Genomic DNA, 21,037 nt, shown 5'->3' on the forward strand with positions numbered 1-21,037 from the left:
AAATGCTTGCTCACCCTCTTTCGGCGGCGGGGGAATCTCCCTTCCCTTCTCTGGGTGAAGCTGAGGAAAGAATTCATACGTGAAGTCCAATCCTCACACACACACCCCCAGCCCACACCTCCCAGCGACTGAACTTGAAAAAAAACCTGGTTAAAACCACTTCCTATATTTGAGACTAGAGAGGGCTAGGCACAATTTCCTGACTGAACAAAGCAGCCTAATGAGAGCGACTCCAGACTGTCCTAGAGACTAGAGAGACCGCAGGGAGGGTGACGGTCCGGACCGACGGACGTCCTTTCATCCATCTCCCATCCTCCCTGCAGGGTGCAAGTCAGAGGCTGATAGGAAACTTGACCTTCTGCCAAGAAACACCTTCTCTCCTCTGCCCTCAAGAAGGCAGCTGATCCCACGTGCCAGGACGATGGAGCCAAGCTTGCTGATGTGGGGAATCTCTACCTTCATCACAGTATCTGGCCACATGACAGGTAAGAGGTCGCGGGGTGCCTTCAGAATCTGGGTAAGGCTAATGGATGTTACCTCTTCCCAGCCACAGAATCAGGAGTGGGGAGTTGCTTAAGTAGAAAATGCAAACAAAGGGGTTGAATCTTGGGGTCTACGCCTTGTCCATGGACCCCCCCCCCGAGCCCCATGCTATGCCTCCGTCATCCCCGATCTAGAAACAGAGCTTGAAGCTGGGGGACCTCCTGCCACTCAGTCTTCGTTATCTCGGAGTGAATGGAGAGGCATGAGGACGGAATGTGAACAGGGCTACTAATGAGCAGGTTCCTCAAGAAATTTCCTCTTATTTTCCAATGGATTTGGTTTTTCACGGCACCAACCAGGTGTAAGATAACAAGAAAAATCTGCTAGGAATCTCTCTAAGACCAAGGTAATGTCCTGAGATGTCAGTAATGTCAGTACCCCGATAGAGGAAATATCAGGGTAATTTTAAGTTTGGCTTCAAGGATGTATATGTTATTTTTAACTGCCTCAGGAAATAATATCGAGGATTTTCCTTACATGTGCAACATTATAGAAATTTTAGAAAGCATAAGTGTACTCACTTTAAGAACTCTACTTTTTCTTATGACTTTATGTGTATGTATCCATATGTGTATATATATATATACACACACATATGCAAATTTTGGATTTCATTCATCCTTTCAAATGGGTTTTGTCAAAGATTTTTTTTAACAAATCAGAAACCGCTAACTTCTACCTCAAACCACCTTCCCTAATTGAGTGTGAATTTTCTAATAACTTCTTCCTTTGCTTACCCAAAAGGACAGATAAGTTATCAAAGTCTACAATTTCATAGCCTTAATTTCTAGATGAATAATAATAATAACCAGCCATAGAAAGGTGTGTTAAGAAGTGAAGCGTTTTGCTTCACTGCTTTTTGCTTACTTGGTGAAGTAGCTAGGTTATGTTGAGCTGTGAGCTGACCCAGGGGTAGGAATTTCTTTATTGTGGAGTTGAAGAAGGCATGATTTCTGGAAGGTTTATGAGATGACTTCTGTTTCATTATGATCTTTGCAAAGTGGGAGGACAGTCCAAGCTAGAACAGAAAAGCCTTTACAACATATCTGGGAAACACATTTCCAGTAAACCTGTGTTATTGCTAGCCACTGGTGACTTATCTGGAGATATGAATGGTCTTGGTGGCCGTGGGGCAAGTGGGAGTATGATGAGAAATCTTCCATTCACTCAGGTCTCCAAAAGTCTATTCAGTACCTCTCAGTCCCCATCTCGACACCATAGGAAATACAAAAATGAACGAGACATAGTCTCAATCCTTGAGAGACTTATAACCTAGCAAGGGAAGGAAAGGCATGGGGATCAGAGCAGTACTGTGGGCTAGAAAGGGACGGAATCTGTGAGCAGGACAAACAGAGAAGCTGCCTGACAGCAGCGCGCAAAGAGAGCCCCGAGAGACCAGTAAAGTTGCCCAAGTGGACATTCCAGAGAGAAAGGCCCTATGACCAAAGACACATCAGACGATGAGGGAACAGCAGGGGGTTTGTTGTGGCCCCCAACACTGGATGAGCATGTGGGGACACTGGGGATCGAGTATGGAAATTTAGGATGGCGTCAAATGGACGATCCAATGACTACTAGACAATAAAAATGACCATGACCATTTACAGAGCGCCTTCCTTGTGCTAGACATGTTAAGTCTCATTTCCATCCTCATAACCACTTCGCAGTGTGGATATCACAACCTCACCGGGTGAAGAACCCAAAACTCAGAAGTCACACAGACAGGGACAGAGTTGGCGTTCCAACCCAGGGCTCCCTGACTTACGATTTTCCCATTCATTGCAGACATGTCTGTGGAGATGGTGGAGGGAGATCAGGTGCACAGAGACAAGTTGCGAGGCCCCTAAAATAGTCCAGTCAAGAGGCTAATGAAGACTTGGTGGCCAAAAAGTGAAATGGGTTGAGTTTCTTGGATTAACCTACAGTTTAGGAACCACCCCAGGATAAGAAAGAACCTCATCTCAGACCTTTTCCTCCAAGAGGAGGAACCCAGTCTTAAAATAAACAAGACTTTTTATTCCTCAGGGGGGAGAGGTCTCTAACGAAATCAAACAGTCAACAGATGCAATTTCTAGCTGATTCATAAGGCAGATTTTCATTCTGAAAATTTCCAAAGCCACCAGTTAAAATTGTAATAGGTTGCAGAGGATGTATTAGTCAACTTCGGTGTTTTTAGTCTCTGTATTACTGGGTCCTGGGATGTGGTTAAAAAGAGAATTCTCCTGATGTTACCAACATGGCACGTTAGCGAAGGCACCTTTCTCAGAATTGTGGAAATTCTGAAAGTTTATCTGTGCTTTCATCATCTTTCTTTCATTCTAGGAATTCTGTGATCAAATCTTCATCCCCTAAATTAAAAAAAAAAAAACCCAAAGTGTGGAAACCCATTAAGATGATATTTTTGTCTAATTATCCCTTCTTGTAAAGACTACTGCCCACACTGGAATTTCCCCTCTTCAAGTTTGTCATTAAAACCCAAAATGCTTCACTCTCCACATCTAATCATTCCATTTCTTCAGATCCCAAAGTGTTGTTACCATGGTTGACTCTGCTCATGTTCAAGACACACCTTGGAGAGACAGGGCTTTGGTAAGCTTAGGGAATACCTTACAGATCAGTTGCTACTTTCTTAAAATAGCATGTCTTACATAGGCAGTGCTGTATGTCACCTGTATGTACGCTCCATTTCAGATTTGACCCAAGCAAGGCACGCAAAAAAGTGACTTCACCCATGGTCAGTTAGAGGGGCTAGTAAAGAACCCTTGTTGATTCCTAGAACTCCAACACTTGGACCCACTCATCTCAAAGAGAAGTATTCTTAAATTTCTTTGGCTAAGTCTTGAGGATTCTGGATACTTCTCTGTTAGGTCTGGTGGAAGTTGTTGCCGTAATAGCTAGAGTCACCCCTGAGGCAGGCTATTCCACAACATGGTAGCTGTTCAAGTGAATTTCCTTGCTTCCCTCCTTGCCCAGGGGTCAGGAGAAACTTCAAAAAAAAAAAAAAAAACTTCGAAACTTTCCTTCAGAAAGTGGGGTCTATCACCTCAGGTCAGGGGAGAGAAGAATTGGGAGAAAATCGAACCTTGAAAGTGAGCCAAGGCCCTTCCTAACAAGCATTGCTGGAGGATAGAAGACGAGACGTGAACAGCAGGACTTTTGACAAACTGCCCCTCCCTCCCTGGGCCTCAGTTTCTCCCTATAAAATGAGAGGGATGAAAGAGAAGATTTTGAGACTCTTGTTGTTCTGTCAAAAATTCTGAAAAGGAACTAAAATAAGCTCCGCTTAAAAGGCATTTTCAAGTGAGGGTATTTTCAGACGAAAAAGTTTCCAGACTGAAGAGATACACACAAGGTCTAGGCTGAAAAGACATTTAAGTGGCAGAGTACCGAAGCCTGGCATGTCACAGCAGGTTATTTCCAACTCTTGAAAGCTACGCCACAGCGCTTAGCCGTGACCCACTGCTTCCGTACATGCCACAGTTGTGAGCGTCAAGACCAAAACACCACTGAGGGCTGCTTGTTTGCTTCCTCAGGGAATCTTCGCCTTCAAACCATTTCCTTGTTCCTCACAGGAGCGGTCCTACACGAGTGGGAATCTGTTTCTCCTCTCTTTATCCCTGGCCATTTCCTGTGAGAAAAGGATAGGTCCTCATTCAATGGACTGCTTCAAAAGTTACAAGCCCTCTGTCCCTGAAAATGTTCCAGTAGAGCTGTCTGGCCACTTCTGGGGCCATCGAGGGGTGCAAGGAAGAGGGACAGGGTGGCCTTCTGGTCTCTTTCCAACCTCCCGTGCCGGTTCTCCTCTGCCTCCTTCCCATATATCTTACCTCCCCTCCTAGAAAATGAAATTAAGGATATGTGATTTTCACATTTTGCAAAGCCAAGATCACAAACAAGTACAGGTTTTCGGCTCTAGGAGAGAAAGCACAATCCAGTCCATTGCCTGCGCCCTGCCCCAAACTCTGGACAGTGGTGAGAAACAGAAAGGCAATGGGCAAGGGGAAGTCTCTGAAAGGGTACAACTTGAACCATAGCTTTATTTGTGTTGGGCAAATTTCCAGTTGGCCAAACATTTGGAGTAAAAATTCCTCTGCTCCTTTCCTCTCCACAAAGGGCTCTCTTTCTCTGGAGGTGGCTGAGCGAAGCTCCAATCAGAGGTTATCAAATAAGGTGGAGAGATTTCCCAAACCAGGCAGGAGGCTGAAGTGAGAGCCTCTGATCCCTTTGGATTTAGAATCTGTGACTGTTTCTTTTCAGGCTGACCATGTGTGCCACCCTGACACCAGCCCACGGCCTACCCAGGGGCCCTCAAAATCTCCTGGAAGACTCTAAACTTCCTGAGATCTTTGTCTCTTGTCCAGCTCTTCCTCGGGGCAGGTATCATGTGAGGAAAGGTTAAGGACAGTTAAGGATCTTCTTCTTCTCTTGGCTTCCTAATGATTTCTTCAGGAATTTCTTCTTTGGTAGAGTCAGCCAATGCCCCAGGTAGCATCAAGGGAGGGAGAAAGCCCAGAGAACCTCATTGCATAAAGATCAACTCATTTGTCACTCCTCCACATAAAGCCTGAACATCTCAACAGGGAGAACATTGTGGTAGCAAGAATCCGTCTGGCTTTTTTTTTTTTTTTTAAAGATTTTATTTATTTATTTGACAAAGAGAGATTACAAGTAGACGGAGAGGCAGGCAGAGAGAGAGAGAGAGAGAGAGAGAGAGGGAAGCAGGCTCCCTGCCGAGCAGAGAGCCCAATGCGGGACTCGATCCCAGGACGCTGAGATCATGACCTGAGCCCAAGGCAGCGGCTTAACCCACTGAGCCACCCAGGCGCCCCCATCTGGCTTTTTTTGGTTCTTAATCTTTTTTGAGTGGTGAGTCCTTGAGAAAACTTGATGAGATCTGTCTCCTTAGAAAAATGTACGTACACACACAAAACCTGGAGTATAATTCTCTGGGTTGTAGCCTCCCTGTAAACCACGGTCACCTGGCAAGATCCTGAACTGGTATTCACCATCTCTATACTGGTAGTCATAAACAGAGAAGATGAGACACAGAAAGTTACCGTCCCTGGAAAGAAAGCTGTAGCTGGCTTGGCAAAGGCAACTTAAGAGGCATGGCTGTATACGGGGAGGACAGCAAGAGATGGGTGCCAACGACAAAACAAAAACACTAGGCAACCAGGGAAAGCAGAGATCCGGGATTAGCATCCAGGTCTCTTAAATTCCAGTCCAATGTTCCTGCACATCTTTACATGCAGTCTCGGTGGTACATAAGCAGCTGTCCACGGGTGGGTTAGGATCACCAAGATGAAAGAGTGTGTGGTCCTTGCCCTCAAGCTGCTCGTGGGGATCAAAGGTCTGCTGAGAAGTTCCTTCTAGAAGATGGCCAAAGGAGAGCCAAGAGTATCTGCTGATGAGTCAGTGCCCATCGCTGAACCCCCACCAGGGTTTCAAATAAGTCACCCGTTTAGGGGCAAGCGATAATGTAGTCATCTCTAGGTATTTTAGGTATTTTCCCCCCTAAGATTACTCAGATAGTTTTTGGCTATTTGACTTGTTCTACGGTTCCGCCCAGATTTGCATCCACCGGTAAGAGAATGCAAGTCTCACTGGGAAATGTATTTAGAGCAGAGGTTCCCAGTGTGCATCTGGAGTGCTTTAACAAAGGATATCCAAGCCCACCCAAGACCAGTGAAGACCAGTTAGGGTAGACTCTCTGGAGATGAGAACTGGACACAATATTTTTTTCCTAAGTTCCTTAAATGATTTAAGACCCATTTAGGATTGAAATCCACAAAATGATGATTCCCATGGTTGTCTGATTCCATTATTTCATTTCTATTCACTAAGATTAGGGGACTTAATGCAGTACTTCCCAAAATTTAATATATTTACAAATCAGCATGGAATATGGTCATGTAGATTCTGATTCAGGATCTCTGGGGTGGGGATTGAGATTCTGGTTTCAAACAGGCTCCCATATGAGGCCCATGCTGTTGGTGCAAAGACCCCATTTTGAGTAGCAAGGCTACCATGTAAGAGAAGGAATACACATTGTATCTATCAGCATAGAACTTGCAACTAAAATGGGAAAACTGATTTGGGAAAGATACAAGATCAAATATTCCAGAGTAGTACATGGCGAGGTCAACGCGTGCCATCGCGATCCAAAGGGTGTGGGTAATCTGCTTCTGGAGAGTCTGGAAAGTCTTCTCAGAGAACATGGCCCTAGGACATAATGACTCTGAAATTGTGCTTGTGACTCTCAGGACATGGGGTGGAGGACAGTATTTTCCAATGGTTTTGCTAAGCTGTATACATGGATCAGGTTCTGTAATGGACTTGAACACTGAGGAGTTGATGAGTGCAGGGAAGTAAAAGGCCCCTATTTCATGTATTAACCAAAGCTTCTGTGTACGTGCTGAGCAACATGAGACTCAAGGTGCTGGTGGTTCTCTGATGAAAACATACCTTTGCTCAGACAAAAAGCACCTGAGTCCTCCCCTCACATTCGTCCTCTAGGCGTCTACACATGTCAGCGGTGTTTGGTTGATTTCCTTCGCACGATGAATCACTGGCCCCGCATCAGCAAGACCATATGACCCCCGATAATGGTCAGAAAGTCCGGGTCTCATTTCCCTACAACCATATTTTGCCCCGACCTGGCTGCAGCTAACCGTGTACCATGAGGCTAGATTCTAGAAGCTTCCCTCCCGACAACCCGTCCCAGGGCCCTCACGCACCCAACCCTTGGGGCTTTTGATCAACAACTCAACTCGGTGCCGGATATCCCGCAAACAGGATGATTTCAGGCAGGAGAAAACTCTAAGGCACACAAGTGAGGGTGACGACCTCACCGGGAAGGGAGAGGGGAGGAGGCACGTGCGGGTCAGAGCTCTGTGCCTCGAGGCAGGCCTGCCCCAGGGTGGAAGGCAGGAGGCTGAATGGTCAGATGTGCTTTTTGGGGTTGTTTTCTCTCCAAGTTCCCCACCGGCCTCTTGCCGTATGCCGTGAGAAAGCAGGCTGGTGGCTGGACACCAGGAGCAGTTGAGAGATTTTCCCACAAGTAGAAGCAAGAGCAGCAGGTTTCTAAGGAATAAAAAGGAAGCTCTGACGAGGCAGCTCGTTCCTTTCCCCTGAAGATCAGGGAGAATGGCCCCAGGAAGCCCGGCCGCCTAGCGGGGGTGAGGGGGGCACGGGGAGTGGGTAGAAACAGGAGCAGGTGAGCGAAATGGTCAGCTGGGACCTGGGAACGCAGGGCCGGGAAAGGCAAGGCGGCCTGGAACCCGCGTCCCCAGGCCTGCTGCCTCCTGCAGGCTGATTCGTTTCCGCCGAGTTCCCAGAACCTTTCAGCAGGAACCCTAACAGGCGCGGAGAGCCACGGCCGGCACCCACTCCTTCAGGAACTATGGGAATGCGGGGCGTCCGTTCAGGTAACGCTCACAGTCAGGAAGGCCTCCTTGTCACCCCACTTTACAGCGGGCACGCTGAGGCTCGCAGAGGCTAAGTAAGCGGCCCAGCGTAACGCAACCAGGCAGAGCTGGGATGTGGGGCTGCGCTCTTCACTCTTCTTCTGAACTGCTGCTAAGGGCATAAATTCATGGGCCGTATGGAGAAAGACGTTGATTCTCACTCTGCGAAAAGTCAAAGGAAGTGTCTCCGAGCTACGGCTCACGGCTCCTGCAGTGCTGTCCCGGGTCCGTGTTCCCATAATGCAGACCCTCGGGCCACACGCCCGCCCCGACCTCTCCAGTCTCCTTGCTTCCTTGGGGTCTTAAACTCTGACTCCTGTTGTTCCCCTCCCATGTTCTTTCCACCACCACTGCCCCCCCCCACCCCCAAGTGCAGCTCGACTCGGGTTTGACTCGGCTTCAAAGAAAGTGCTTCGGTGGAGCCCAGTCTGCCCCAGCCGCCCACAAAACAGAGGAAATTCTGAGCACCTTCAGGCATGAGTCAACCCCGCCAGGTTCAGGAATCTCTGCCCACAGCATCACCCACTCTTTTCTGTTTGGGCCTGAAATAGACACCTTCTTTAGAAGCTTTGCTGCTTTTGGAACTCTCAGCAGTAAAAAAACAAAACAAAACAAAACAAAAAACCCACAAAGGTGAGGATCAAGTGTATGTCCCCGAGGCGTGATAGTGGGAGTTTTCTCTGCTGTGGAGTTTCTCAGAGTTTAGCAAACATTGCCACTAAGGGACAGGGGACAGACAGGTGGAAGAGGGAAGGGGTAGGGTGGCTGAGGACAGTCTCGTCTGTGGCAGGACTCCTGGTTACGAGTTCATTCCTTTGTATATCGATCGGCGAGTTGTTAGTTGAGCAATTACTAGGTGTCAGATACAGGGTCAGAGATGAATGTGGTCGCCCAGTCCTGGGCTGTCGGGAACTCCTCACCCAGGAGGAGAGAAATATCTTGCAGAAATAATGACAACACACGGTAAGGCCCAAGATCTAAGTGTGAAGGAAGAGCGGATGGAACACAGAGACGTTCCTTCGTCTTGCGAGCCCGGTCCTGAGCTGCCTCGCATTTACCCCAACATCTGGGACAGAAGGGAGCACTGGGAGCATTGTGTTGTCATTATTAATTACTAAAGTTATCAAAATCAAACACCACGGACGCCGAATTACAGTAATATTCGAATCATACAGACAGAGGGTTTGCCGAAGCTCTCTCTCTTGCTCAAGAAACTCCGTGATGGAGAAAATGGGAACACTTCGGGTAGAAGCACGGACATTCCTTGGAGAACAGCCTGAGGCTCCCACGGACCCAAATGTTTGCAAAGCCACATGGAGAGACCGCACCGCCGCCCCCGCACCCCGACTGGGTGCGAACAGGTCCCCAGCCCGGGAAGCAGGGGCCTCTCCAAGGAAGAGGGGAAGGGCCCCTCATCACTACTTAAAAGCAAAGCAACTGTGTTGGGTTTTTTTTTTTTTCTTTCTCTTTTTCTTTTTAAATTTTTTTTCATTTCAAAATGAAAGGAGCCGCGTGGAGCCCACTGGCCCATCTCCTCAGAGAAAGGTGGGTCTGTGACGATACCACGTACGGGGCACAGGAATTCCTGCCAGCAGTGTGCGTGGGGGCCCGGAACCGAAGTGACGTCAGCTTCTTCCCGTCTGGGAGCCCGGTGAGTTTCCCGGGAGTTTTGGGGGCGCTGACTTTGCAGGAGGCCGCGTACCTGACAGGTGTCCTGGCCGCCACGGCTTCCCGCCCACGAGGCCGGCCGGGCCCTGAACCCCGCTGAGCGGCCCTGTGGTGTCTTGCTTCCGGCCCCTGCGGTAGCGACACCTCTCTTCAGAGCCTGATTTAGAATAAAAGGACCTTTGTAAAGAGAAAACCTCCTCATTTTAAGTGGAAAGCAAAACAAACAACTGTTAAAAAAAAAAAAAAGAAAGAAAGAAAGAAAGAAAAAGAAAAAGGAAAAGGAAAAAAGAGAAAAAAAAAAAAAAAAAAAAACCAAACCAAACCAAAAAACCCTTTGTCAAATGAAAGGCAGCTTCCTCAGACATCCTGCTGACACCCGGGGGAGCACGGAGACCGCAAAGGGTAAGCGTGTCAGCTCGCCTCCCTCGTTGTGCCCGAGAGTTCACTTCGGGGCTTTCACTGACTGTCACCGCCTTTCACGCCGCAGCCGGGCAGGTTTCACTTTCCCGCTCCCGGGGTCTCTGGCCTGAGCCGGCGATGGCTGCGTGTGACCGGGCTGGGCCGGGCCGCAGGCTCTGCACCCACCGGCCCGGGCACCCTCCCGGCAGCCCTGCCAGACAGGCGCCGTGATTGCTCCCATTCCACAGATGAGGACCCGGACGTGTTGAGGCAGAAACTCGCGTGACCGAGCTGGGCCCTCTGCTCCCTCCCCGGGCGAAGGAAGCAAGCTGACGACAGGCGTCATTGAGTTCCGTGCGCGTCTTGGGCAAGCGTTCAGGCCTCATTTTAAGGCCTCTTTCATCCATCCCCAGATTAAGGCCCCGAAAGTAAGGTTCACGATGATGCCTTGATCCTGACCAAAGAGCCCGAATCCTTCCCGGCTGCCTCAGGGACGCGGCCCATTTCCTCTGCCTGGCGTCCAAGATCCTTTCCACCTGGGACCATCCGTCCATCCATCTCCATGTCCTCTGCTCACGGGAGACCGCAGCCTCGTGCATCCGGTCAGCAGTTCTGTCCTGCAAACACCACTTCCTCGCCTGTGGTTTCCCAGCTCGGCCCCTACGGGCAGCTCCCCTCTTACTGGAATAATCTTCCACAGCTCATTCGCCGGCTTGGCATTCTTCCCGAGTGCAAAGCATCTTGGGAGAGTAGACGAGGCTCATGACTTCGGGAATCTATGGGCTTGAGTTCAAAGACGCGCTCGGACTTGTGTGACTCTATCTCCCTTCACAAGCATGGGTGGGTGCCGTTCTCTGCAGGCACGAGCAAGGGGTGGGCGTCTGACTGACACACCGGGCAAAGAATCAGCAGGGTGTCTGGGAGTACAGAGGAATGCCACAAAACCAGACAGTAGGGTACAGAAAGCCTCCAAGAGAAAACCGTGGAGGGAGCCTGCAGGAGAAGCAGGAGTCCGGAAGATGGGAACTGAGCTATAAGCCCAGCACGAGCAAAGCCAAAGACCAAGGCCACAGTGAGCTCTAGGAGCTGCATGGACTTCCAGCCAAGTGGAGAGTGTGGGCAGGCAGGGGCGGGGGAGATTTCTGAGGCTGGGCATGGGCTATGACACAGAGCCTTGCCAAGTACAGGGCTTTGGACCGCATCCCGCAAGGAACAGGACTACAGGGTGGTCTCAGGCAAGGAAAAGACACGATCTGGGCCTTCGACGGTCTGGGTAGGAGTTGATGGCAGGTTGGTCCTTTAAACCTCCATGGGCCTCAGTTGCTGAGGGTATAAAATGGGAATAACACGGGCGCCTGGCTGACTCAGTCACGGAGTGAGCGACTCTTGATCGTGGGGTTGTAAGTTCAAGCCCCACGGTGGGTGTAGAGATTCCTTTAAAAAATAAAATCCTGAATAAAATGAAATGGGAATATCACACCCCCGTCCTGGGTGGGTCTAAGGCTTGCAGGACAGCCTGCCTATAAAATAGCCAGGATATAGTAGGTGCTCAATAAACATGACTTGCCAGACTTCGAAGCCGCCCAGTCCCCACGGGGAGCTCACAGTCTTCTCCAACTCGACACACATAGGGAAAGAAAGAAAGAAAAGAAAGAAAGAAAAAGAAAAAGAAAGAAAGAAAAAGAAAGGGGCTGCTCGCTCTCCTCTATCTCCTGTTTCAGCGAAAGACACCCCCATCCTCCCTGCCTAATTCCAGCCCTCACCACCTCTCCGTGCTCCCTCTCATCCCTCCCGCCAAGATGCCAGCCATAGCCTTCCCGCCACACGGGTCAGAGGCTAGACGCGGGCAGCAGGGGCCAGAGGCTCCAGGGGCCGCAGGAACAGGGTGCAGCGAGACACGGAGGGAGGAAATGCAGGGGGGGTCATGAGCTCCCAATCCCATCAGGCTGCCGGATCCAAACGCTAGCTTTGCCATCAGCCGGCTGTGCGACTTTGGGCAGGTCAGAGCCGTGTGCCTGACTCCAATAGTCTGTAACATGGAGACGGTAACGAGTAACCTAATAATTAATTAATAAATGGTTTCATTTATAATTGTGTTAATTATACTATACTATATAATTATAATTGTAATATATTATATAATTATATAATTTTAACTATACATTTAAACTATACTCTTAATTATTTATTATATACTTATATATTTGATTATATTTTAATGGCAATTAACTTAAAATAATAGTGATGTTAATTATCACTAATATTGGTAATAGCCTACTTCCCTAGCCGGCTGGAGAGATGAGAGAAGTCCACGGCTGTAAAGTGCCTTGGACAGCGTCCAGCATGCGGTAACTCTGAGACCATGTATGCTGGCGAGGAGATCCATAGAGGGTCTTCAAGCCCCCTCTGAGCCCTGACATTCTGCAGCTTACTAAATATTTGCCCTAGAGCAAAGTGAAAAGCAACAGCCCCTCAATGCTGTGCCGACTGAGCCGCCGGACCCGGGACAGCAAGCTCCCTAGCCGCCTCCTGTCTGTCCGTCCTGAGCAGGACTGAGGCATCGGTTCCAGGCAAGAAAGAAGGTCTATCCAGTTCATGCTGTAATTACCATGTCCTCCAGGAGTCCCACTTGTCGTTCTGTAGCACAAAGCAATTCCCGGGGAATCAAGGTAACAGACTTGAAGTTCCCATGTCCTTGAAAAATGCAGCCACCGCGGGGTTGAGTTCTGTAGGAAGCCGGGCAGGGGCGCCCCGCGGACCACCGCCTGGGGCCACGCCCCCTAGCCTTGAGGTCTCCCTTGAAAGGATCAGAAGCTGCGGCTCTCTGTGTTAGCGAGGAGTTCAGGGAGGCTGCTGAGCCGACCCCTGGGGAGCTCTGAGGTCACGGAAGGCTGCGTCTCCTCCAGGGCTGGTCCAGCCCATACACTAAACTCAACGGAAACCTCTCAGGGGAGTTTGCCTTTCCGAGGCCTGTTGCTCAAGCACAGGCGAGGGCTTTCGGTACAATTCAGCTGATAGTCTTAACCTCCTCCCCGGGCTGCGTGGTCCACCCCGTCATCCCTCCCGCCCGGAAACGTCCTGTGCTGCTTCTGTCTGTGAGGTGGATTTGGGGAAACTTCCCGGCCGCTGCTTGTTTATACTATACCGGACACAGGCAAGGCCCGGTGGGCGAGCAGATCGGGCCGTTGCCAAAGCACCAAGAACCCCAGGACCCGCAGAGGCACTTGCCCTTCAGTTAGGTTGTGAGCTCCGTGTCCAAGTGTGGCTCGTCCTTCTCTGGGAAATGCATCGTGCCCGCGCCGGTCCATCCCCACCCCCTAACACACTCCACACACTGGGCTCCGTCTGTGCCTAGATCAGGGGCCAGCACGGGGGGTTAGGTGAGGACTGGCCCCGGGGCTGCTGGCCACCTCGGATCCAGGGCCCTCCGGGTTTCCGATGGATTCTCTGTGCCCGACACAGTTAGGACCTGTGACAGCACGGCTGGCCCTCGCCTGACACCCAGGCTGGGCTGTGGTTCGCGGGAAGCACGTTGTTCCCGAAAGCTCCCCGGTGTCCCGAGACTTTCTCCTTATTCTTTCTTTCCTATGTTTCCCTTCCGGGCTTGTTTCTCCGGGCATCATACTCAGCCTGTCTGGTGTTCTGTGAAATCTCAGCGGAAACTCTTGCTTTCCAGTTGAAAACTCTCAATTCTGTTTCGCAGAAGAGTCCCTGGGGCAGACTCTGGGTGGGATTCACCGACGGACCGACGGACCATATTTCTTACTAAAAATATGATTCCATCCCAAGAAATCGGTTTCAAAGGTTTGAAGAAAAACTACTTTTAGATTTCAAAGAACAAGAGTATGTTGTTTTTCTTATCTGATACGGCTTTAATTTTCATCAGGTTGACATTCTGTGGTAAGTGTGTGGTTAACTCTTTCATGTGCAGAAGCTTATTGAACCGAGAAGGCTCCCGGGGCAGAAGAGAACCACCCCCTGCCCGTTTCATTCCGGCATTTGAGATCCCCAGACAATGTCCCCGTTGATTCAGAGACGCTGCTGGGAAGACTATTTCTGGTTCCCTGCCCCCTTCCTCCCTTCCAGGGTAAACAGAAAGTAACTGGATTCCCACCCCACCCCCGCTTCTCTTTTTGGCCTTGGTAACAGTGTGCGGGAAGGTGCGAGCTGTCCTCCAAAGGGTCTCACCCCGTAAGTCCCTCATTGCTGGGTGTGGGAACGGACCCTGTGCCTTGCCAGGTCCAGCCAGACATCAGAAATGGTGGATCTGGGGGCGCCTGGGTGGCTCAGTGGGGTAAAGCCTCTGCCTTCAGTTCAGGTCATGATCTCAGGGTCCTGGGATGGAGCCCCGCATCACATCAGGCTCTCTGCCCAGCAGGGAGCCTGCTTCCCCCCCACACCCCCTCCGCCTGCCTCTCCTCCTACTTGTGATCTCTGTCAAATAAATAAAATCTTAAAAAAAAAAAAAGAAAAAAGAAATAGTGGATCTGATAACACACATGAGTCACAGACCATCAGTGCTCCTGACCGCGGTGTGTCCATCTGCTCTGAGATATTTCCCCTCAGAACACACAGCCGCCCCCCTTGGTCCCCCAGGACCCTGCACATTTTCTTTGATGGCACTCACTTCTTTTAACCCTGCGACCCTCGAGTTCCCAGCCCTATGATGCTGAACTTTGCTCCTGCCACGTTCCCCTCTGCATTTATGCCTGCCCAGAGAAGATGGGTATTTGTTTGAATAAATACACAGTATTGCCAATGCCAAGACGCCCACACATTTTTCAGTGCCTCCTGTTGCCCACGTTCATGAAATGATTTTTTTAAATTATTTTTAAAAGATGTTTATTTATTTATTTGGCAGACAGAGATCACAAGTAGGCAGAGAAGCAAGCAGAGAGAGAGGGGGAAGCAGGTTCCCCGCTGAGCAGAGAGTCCGATGCGGGGCTCAATCCCAGGACCCAGGGATCATGACCTGAGCCGAAGGCAGAGGATTTAACACACTGAGCCACCCAGGCGCTCCGCATGAAATAATTTAAATAAATAACGGGTGATGTGGGCAGCCAACAACAACCAGAAACGACTAGGAGTATTCAGACTAAACGGTGGTGATGGGTTGGCAGCGAACAGGAAGTGGACCCTGTTTTAACCTATTTGAAATCCATTATAAGGTCTGCATGTGAACCTAGGTGAGAAGAAGGAAAGTCACAGAGAATGATCATAAACAGTTCTTAGAAGATGAATTCAAAGAAATTCCATTTCCTCATTCTGACACAATCAAGGTTTAAGTAATTAACATTTTAAATATTTTTTTCCAGTTCACAAAGTAACCTGATGTATTTTATCATTTGGTCCTGAAAACAACACTGCCCGAGGGGTAATAAGCAACAGTGAGAATGTGCGGGGCAATTTACAGAGTTCAAGGTCCTTCACTCACACACATGCATGCGTTTCTGTTACTCACAGCCTTGCAAACCACACGCAAGCCACACATTCAACACGTAGTCCCCTGAACACAATCGTCCCTCTGCCAGGGTGACCTCGTCAGCTGAACCTGCCAGGTGAACCCAATACGCCCCTTAAACACGGTACAGTCAAGAGCAGCCTTCCTCCTTACCCGGCTCCCAGAGAGGGAGCAGTTCCCCACCAGGGCACGGCATGTTAGGAGGCCCCGAAGTCCAAAGAGCATGGTGAAAGGCAGTGGCATTGGAGAGACTAAGAAGCTCCTGCGGTCATGTTTAGTCAGTGACCCTGAGGAACCTGCCGCTGCCGATGGATGGGCAGACTCCATCTCCAAACTTGAGCAGTGGAATACCGTAGTACATCCCAACAACTCCGTGCGCGTCCCGCAAACCCATTTTCTGGATCCTCCTGAGGTCCGGAATGCGGCAGGAGCAATGCTGGGAGCCACAGGGCTGGGAACGGGGGGGCACAGGGCTAAAGGCTTCTTGTCGAAATCAGAGGTTAATCATGGGGGCAGAGAACATACTAGAAATCACCTCCAGGCCATTGACTCCACTCCAGGTGCAACTGGTTCTGTAATTTAGGGTGCTTGATTTGGCAACATTTGAAGGACCCGTCGGAGGGGTGGGGAGATGGGAGGCAGAGCAGGGTAGTAAGATACCGCCGCTATGACAGGTGAGCAGAGGGTGAAGGTCATGGACGTGAGAGGAGGCACGTACAGGAGGCACTGAGGCAGCAGAATTCGTGACTCTTGGGAAGTGATTCCGAAGGGGGGCAAGGAAGGGGTGGCATTTAAAGAGAAGCTGGAGTGCCAAGCTTAGGGGGCACAAGTGATGGGAATGGAAAGATCATGAAGACGAACAGGGACAAGAGGAGGAGCAGAGGACTGTCTGTGTTTGCCTTTGTGACTCGTAATTCTGAGATGATTGTAGTCACATGCAGTCGTAAGCGGTACCATAGAGAGATGCACTATGGCCTTCCCGCGCTTCCTTCCGTAACCACAGCGTGACATCACAACCAGGAGACTGACATTGGTACAACCCATCAATCTGATTCAGATTTTGCCAAATTGACATGAAGGGTGTCCGTTGTATTTAGTTCCTGCAACTTTATCACATGTGACCGTCACCGCAGTTAAGACGTACAAGAGTTCCCATCACAAGCGTCTCTCCTCAGCTACCCTTTGTAGCCACAACCATCTGCCTCCTTCCCTCCTAATCCCTGGCACTGTACCATTTCCATCAGTGTATTTTTGTCATTTTAAGAATGCTATGGGATGGAATTATACAAAATTAACTTTTGAAATTGGATTTTTTTTCTTCATTCAACACAATTCCCTTGAGATCCATCTTTCTGCATTACTTAGCTGGAATTTTCCTGTAAAAGACAGCTTTCTCCCCTCCCCATTCCCATCCCACACTCTTATGGTATCTCTATGGATTGCAATCTTTTAAGATAATTTCATCATTTTGTTACTTTAATCATGGGCCCTTTTGGATTTATCAGACCTACTATCATATAACCTACAAGCAGGGATAGTTTGTAGTTCCTTTACTTCCCACTGTTATGCCTTTGCATTCTTTTATCTGATTGCATTGGCTAAAACTTCAATGGCAATGTTAAGCAGAAGAAATAGTACCTTGACCTCGAAACAAAGATTTTCTTTTTTAAGATTTTATTTATTTATTTGACAGACAGAGATCACAAGCAGGCAGAGAGGCAGGAAGAGAAAGAGGGAGAGGGAAGCAGGCTCCCTGCTGATCTGAGAGCCCGATGCGGGACTCGATCCCAGGACCCTGAGATCATGACCCGAGCCAAAGGCAGTGGCTTAACCACTGGAGCCACCCAGGCGCCCCAGAAACAAAGATTTGAAGAGAGTTGAAGCACTGGAGGTGGAAAGGTAAAAGGGCCGTTACGTTGTTACGTTAGGTATGTTACTTTTATGGCCCCACCAGCGCTCAGGGCTGGAGGCAGGAATCTGGATGAGGCAGCACAGCATCCTTGTTAAGAACGTGGGCTCTGAAGCCTGCCTGCGACTCCCAGCTCCTGGGTCCTCTAGGTTAGTGACCGCACTGGGCCACTACAGGCAGTTTATTGAAACCATTCAGTGTCTCATCTGTAAAATGGCAGTAACAATTACAATATTTATTTCACAATAGAATTGAATTAGTTAATACGTGTGAAGATCTTAGAACAGATTTTTGAGCTTGGTAAGAATTCAGTAAGTGGCTAAGTCGTCCTTTATCATGTGGAAGCACTCAGCACAGAGGTAAGACTTGAAGCGATGAGTCTCCCAAGAATAGAATGGTGAGAACATTGGGAAAGCCTCTGCTGAACGCTTCTGGACACTTTTTGGGACTCTGATCAATGCTATCCTCCTCTTAATCCCAGTCTGAACATGCAAAGAACATCAGACAAATTCCAATAGTGGGACATCCTCCAAAATATCCAACCAGGATTCCTCAGAGCTGTGGAGGTCATCAAAAACAAGGAAAGTGGGGGAAACTGTCACATAATCCTCATAGCCAAGAGGAGCTTGAGGGGATATGACAACTCAGTGAAATGTGGAATCCTGGATAGGATCCTGGAACAGGGAAAGAACAGTGGGGGAAAACAGAGGGAATCCGGGTAATGTATAAACTGTAGCTAATAACAAAGTTACTGGTTACTAGTGGTGACAAAGGTACCACACTAAGACATCCATAATAGGAAAAGCTCGGGTCAGAGGATGTATAAAACAAGAGGGAAGTGAGCATTCAGGGAAAGAAAGCCAAAGAGATGAAGAACCAGGGGGTCATGGTGTCTTACAATATCATGAGTGAAGTTTCCAGAAGGAAGGGCTAAAGGAACCAGATGCTCAATGAACGAACTTTGAGGCAAACGAGCGTCACTGGGTTGTTGACTCATAGCTTTCTTGGTGTGTTCTGAGAAAAGAACATCATCCCAGTGCAAGCAGTAGGCATACTAAACAGTTCTGGAGTGAGCGGGGCAGGGACCATGTAGGAACCACGAATGCGCGACTCCCGTGAGATAACGGGGTTCCGGGGGAAGGACACGAAGAGTCATTCCTGGAGGGGCTGTAGGCACCTGGGATGCTTCCAGGCTCAGGAGGTGATGGTGAGACCGGGGATGCCAGAGAGGGGCGGCGGGTAGGGCACAGCTCCAGAGGCAGCGGAGGGGCTGTGACCCGAGCCACACCATGTTGGCTTGGCGAAACCAGGAACGTGTTTTACATGGAGAGACAGAAGGAAGAGGCTATGCTGACTTAAAGGGGGTGTGATGGGGAAATGGGGAGAAACATGGAGAAAGCTGGGGAAGTTCAGAGATGAGAAGACAAATAAAGAGTAAGTGAGAAAGGGCGATCGAGCAAACACTCATGTGGACCAACTCTTCAGTGTCGCTAAGGTCGGGCGACGGTAGGACTGCAGAATCTTTCGATTTCTACTTCTCTCTTAACCTACGCCGTTCACTCTTAACCCCCTTTTCCTTATCTATGAGTGAGATGCCATTCTCTTCAAAGGGATGGTATGAAAAATCTTGGGTAAACTTAAAAAAAAAGTGTGCCTAAAGATAACTATAGTAAATTTTCAAGCTAGTAAACCCCAACCCAAGGATCCCCATATTCTCATAATCTTCACCCAACTATCAGAGCGAGACTCTGGTTCCAGCATCTTCCTTCTAGCCTCCCACTGGAGGTAAACGAGCTTAAGGCAGTGTGAAATTTGACCAGCGATCTGGGAGGAATGCTTCCCACTCCCTCTTCCAGAAAGACCATCGCAGGGGACGAGGGGACAGAGTGAACGGTCGGTGGAACAGGAAGAGGACTCAGGTCTGTGACGCCCAGAGCTGACTTGCTTTCCCTCAACATTAGGGGGTAGACACAAATAGGACAGAAAACTCTCAACTCAAGATCATCATGCTCAATATCTGACATTTTAAAATGAGGACAAAAATTTCTCTTCTAGAAGATGGTCGCATCTTAGCCTACCGACACTCATTTCTGTTGACTGCAGCAGTTCTCTTGTCCCCGCTGGGTTCCTGCACGTCTTTGATCCCTTCTCTTCCATTCCCGACCTCTGCAAATCGATGTCCAGTGCTACTGATCTTCCCACCCCGCCAGCTACCTACCGCCTCTGCTCCTTCCCGTTCCCAGATTCCTCTTGGCTCCGACCCAGCCTATTGTAGTGAATTTCCCAACTCCTTACTCAAACTGTGACTGGAACAGCAGCAGAAAACCCGGAAATGAGGATTCTAAGGCCCTTCCCCAGGCCTTTTGGATCAGTATTTGCATTTTAATAAAGTCCCCCCACCCCGCCGTGACTCAGATGTGCACAGAAGTTTGAGAAGCACTAGCTTAATTGGTCACCCTGCCTCCCACCTGTCTGCCCCCCAGCTGCCCCCAGCTAACCGCATGTTGTTATAGACCCATGAGTCTACAAAAAGCCACACTTTTTTTTTTTTAGATGGTGGGAGGCATAGAGGGAGAGGGAGAGAAAATCTCAAGCAGACTCCATGCCCAATGCAGAGCCTGATGTGGGGATCAATCTCACGACCTTGAGATCACGACCTAAGCTGAAATCATGAGTCGGACACTTAACCAATAGAACCATGCAGGCCCACCACCATGGGCCCACTTGTTCTTCCCAAAGAATGGGTCCAAGCACAGTTATCACTTTCTACTTTGTGTTAGAACCATATATCTGTCCTACCTTCTTTACTAAATTATAAAAATTGCCAAGGAAGGGACCACGGCTTAATTTTTTTAGCTATCCTCCAGGGTCATAAACATACTCAGAAGCCATTCACCAGAGGGAAAGTCCACAAGGGACCAAAGTTAATTCACATTATTCATCGTACACAGAATGTCATTACCAAACAAAACAAAAGGGAAAAGAGTCAATTATCAATATGCTCTGATAGTCGCTTATACTACATCTTTCTGGTACCTACTAATCTGTAATATTTATTTAATATCTGCTTTAACACGATATCTATCTAGAATATAAGTTCCATGAGAGAAAAGGCCCGCCTTCACCACTCACTCTGCTCTCCAGGCCTCAGCAAGAGCTCAGCACGTGGTGGGTGTCATGTATGGTCTATTACGCCACATGATCCGTCGTAGAGCAGACGAGTCCTATCGATAACGCCCTTGGAAGCTGGGAACAGAAATGCCCTGTGATCCAGCAAGGGCACTACTGGGTACTGACCCAAGGAGTACAAAAATGCCACTGCAAAGGGATGCGCCCAGATAGTTACAGCAGCAGCATCTACCACAGTCAAACCATGGAAGCTTCCCAAGTGCCCACCACTCGATGCGTGTGTAAAGAAGACGTGGTGTGCACACGGAGCTGCAGAAATACTGAAATCTTGCCATTTGGAACATGTAGCTCGAACCCTCCCGGATCTTACGGCAGCTCCTCCCGCTGGTTCCTGCTATCCTGCCTCTTGAACACTTGGAGCCCTGCTCCCGCGGAGAAACCAACAGTGCTGTCCTCGGGGCG

At 49.2% G+C, this 21,037-nt stretch overlaps 1 protein-coding gene across 1 annotated transcript in view; it reads left to right on the top strand.

The window, feature by feature from the left end:
- The first annotated feature begins 231 nt into the window (after positions 1–231).
- Positions 232–21,037, top strand: part of IL2RA (interleukin 2 receptor subunit alpha) — a 45,526-nt gene continuing 24,720 nt past the window's right edge. The window contains exon 1 of the mRNA XM_044226733.1: positions 232–485. Within this exon, the coding sequence (XP_044082668.1) occupies positions 422–485 (64 nt within the window). The 5' untranslated portion in view covers positions 232–421. The remainder of the gene's footprint in view (positions 486–21,037) is intronic.

Source organism: Neovison vison, chromosome 12, assembly GCF_020171115.1.
Source record: "Neovison vison isolate M4711 chromosome 12, ASM_NN_V1, whole genome shotgun sequence".
Lineage (NCBI taxonomy): Eukaryota > Metazoa > Chordata > Mammalia > Carnivora > Mustelidae > Neogale > Neogale vison.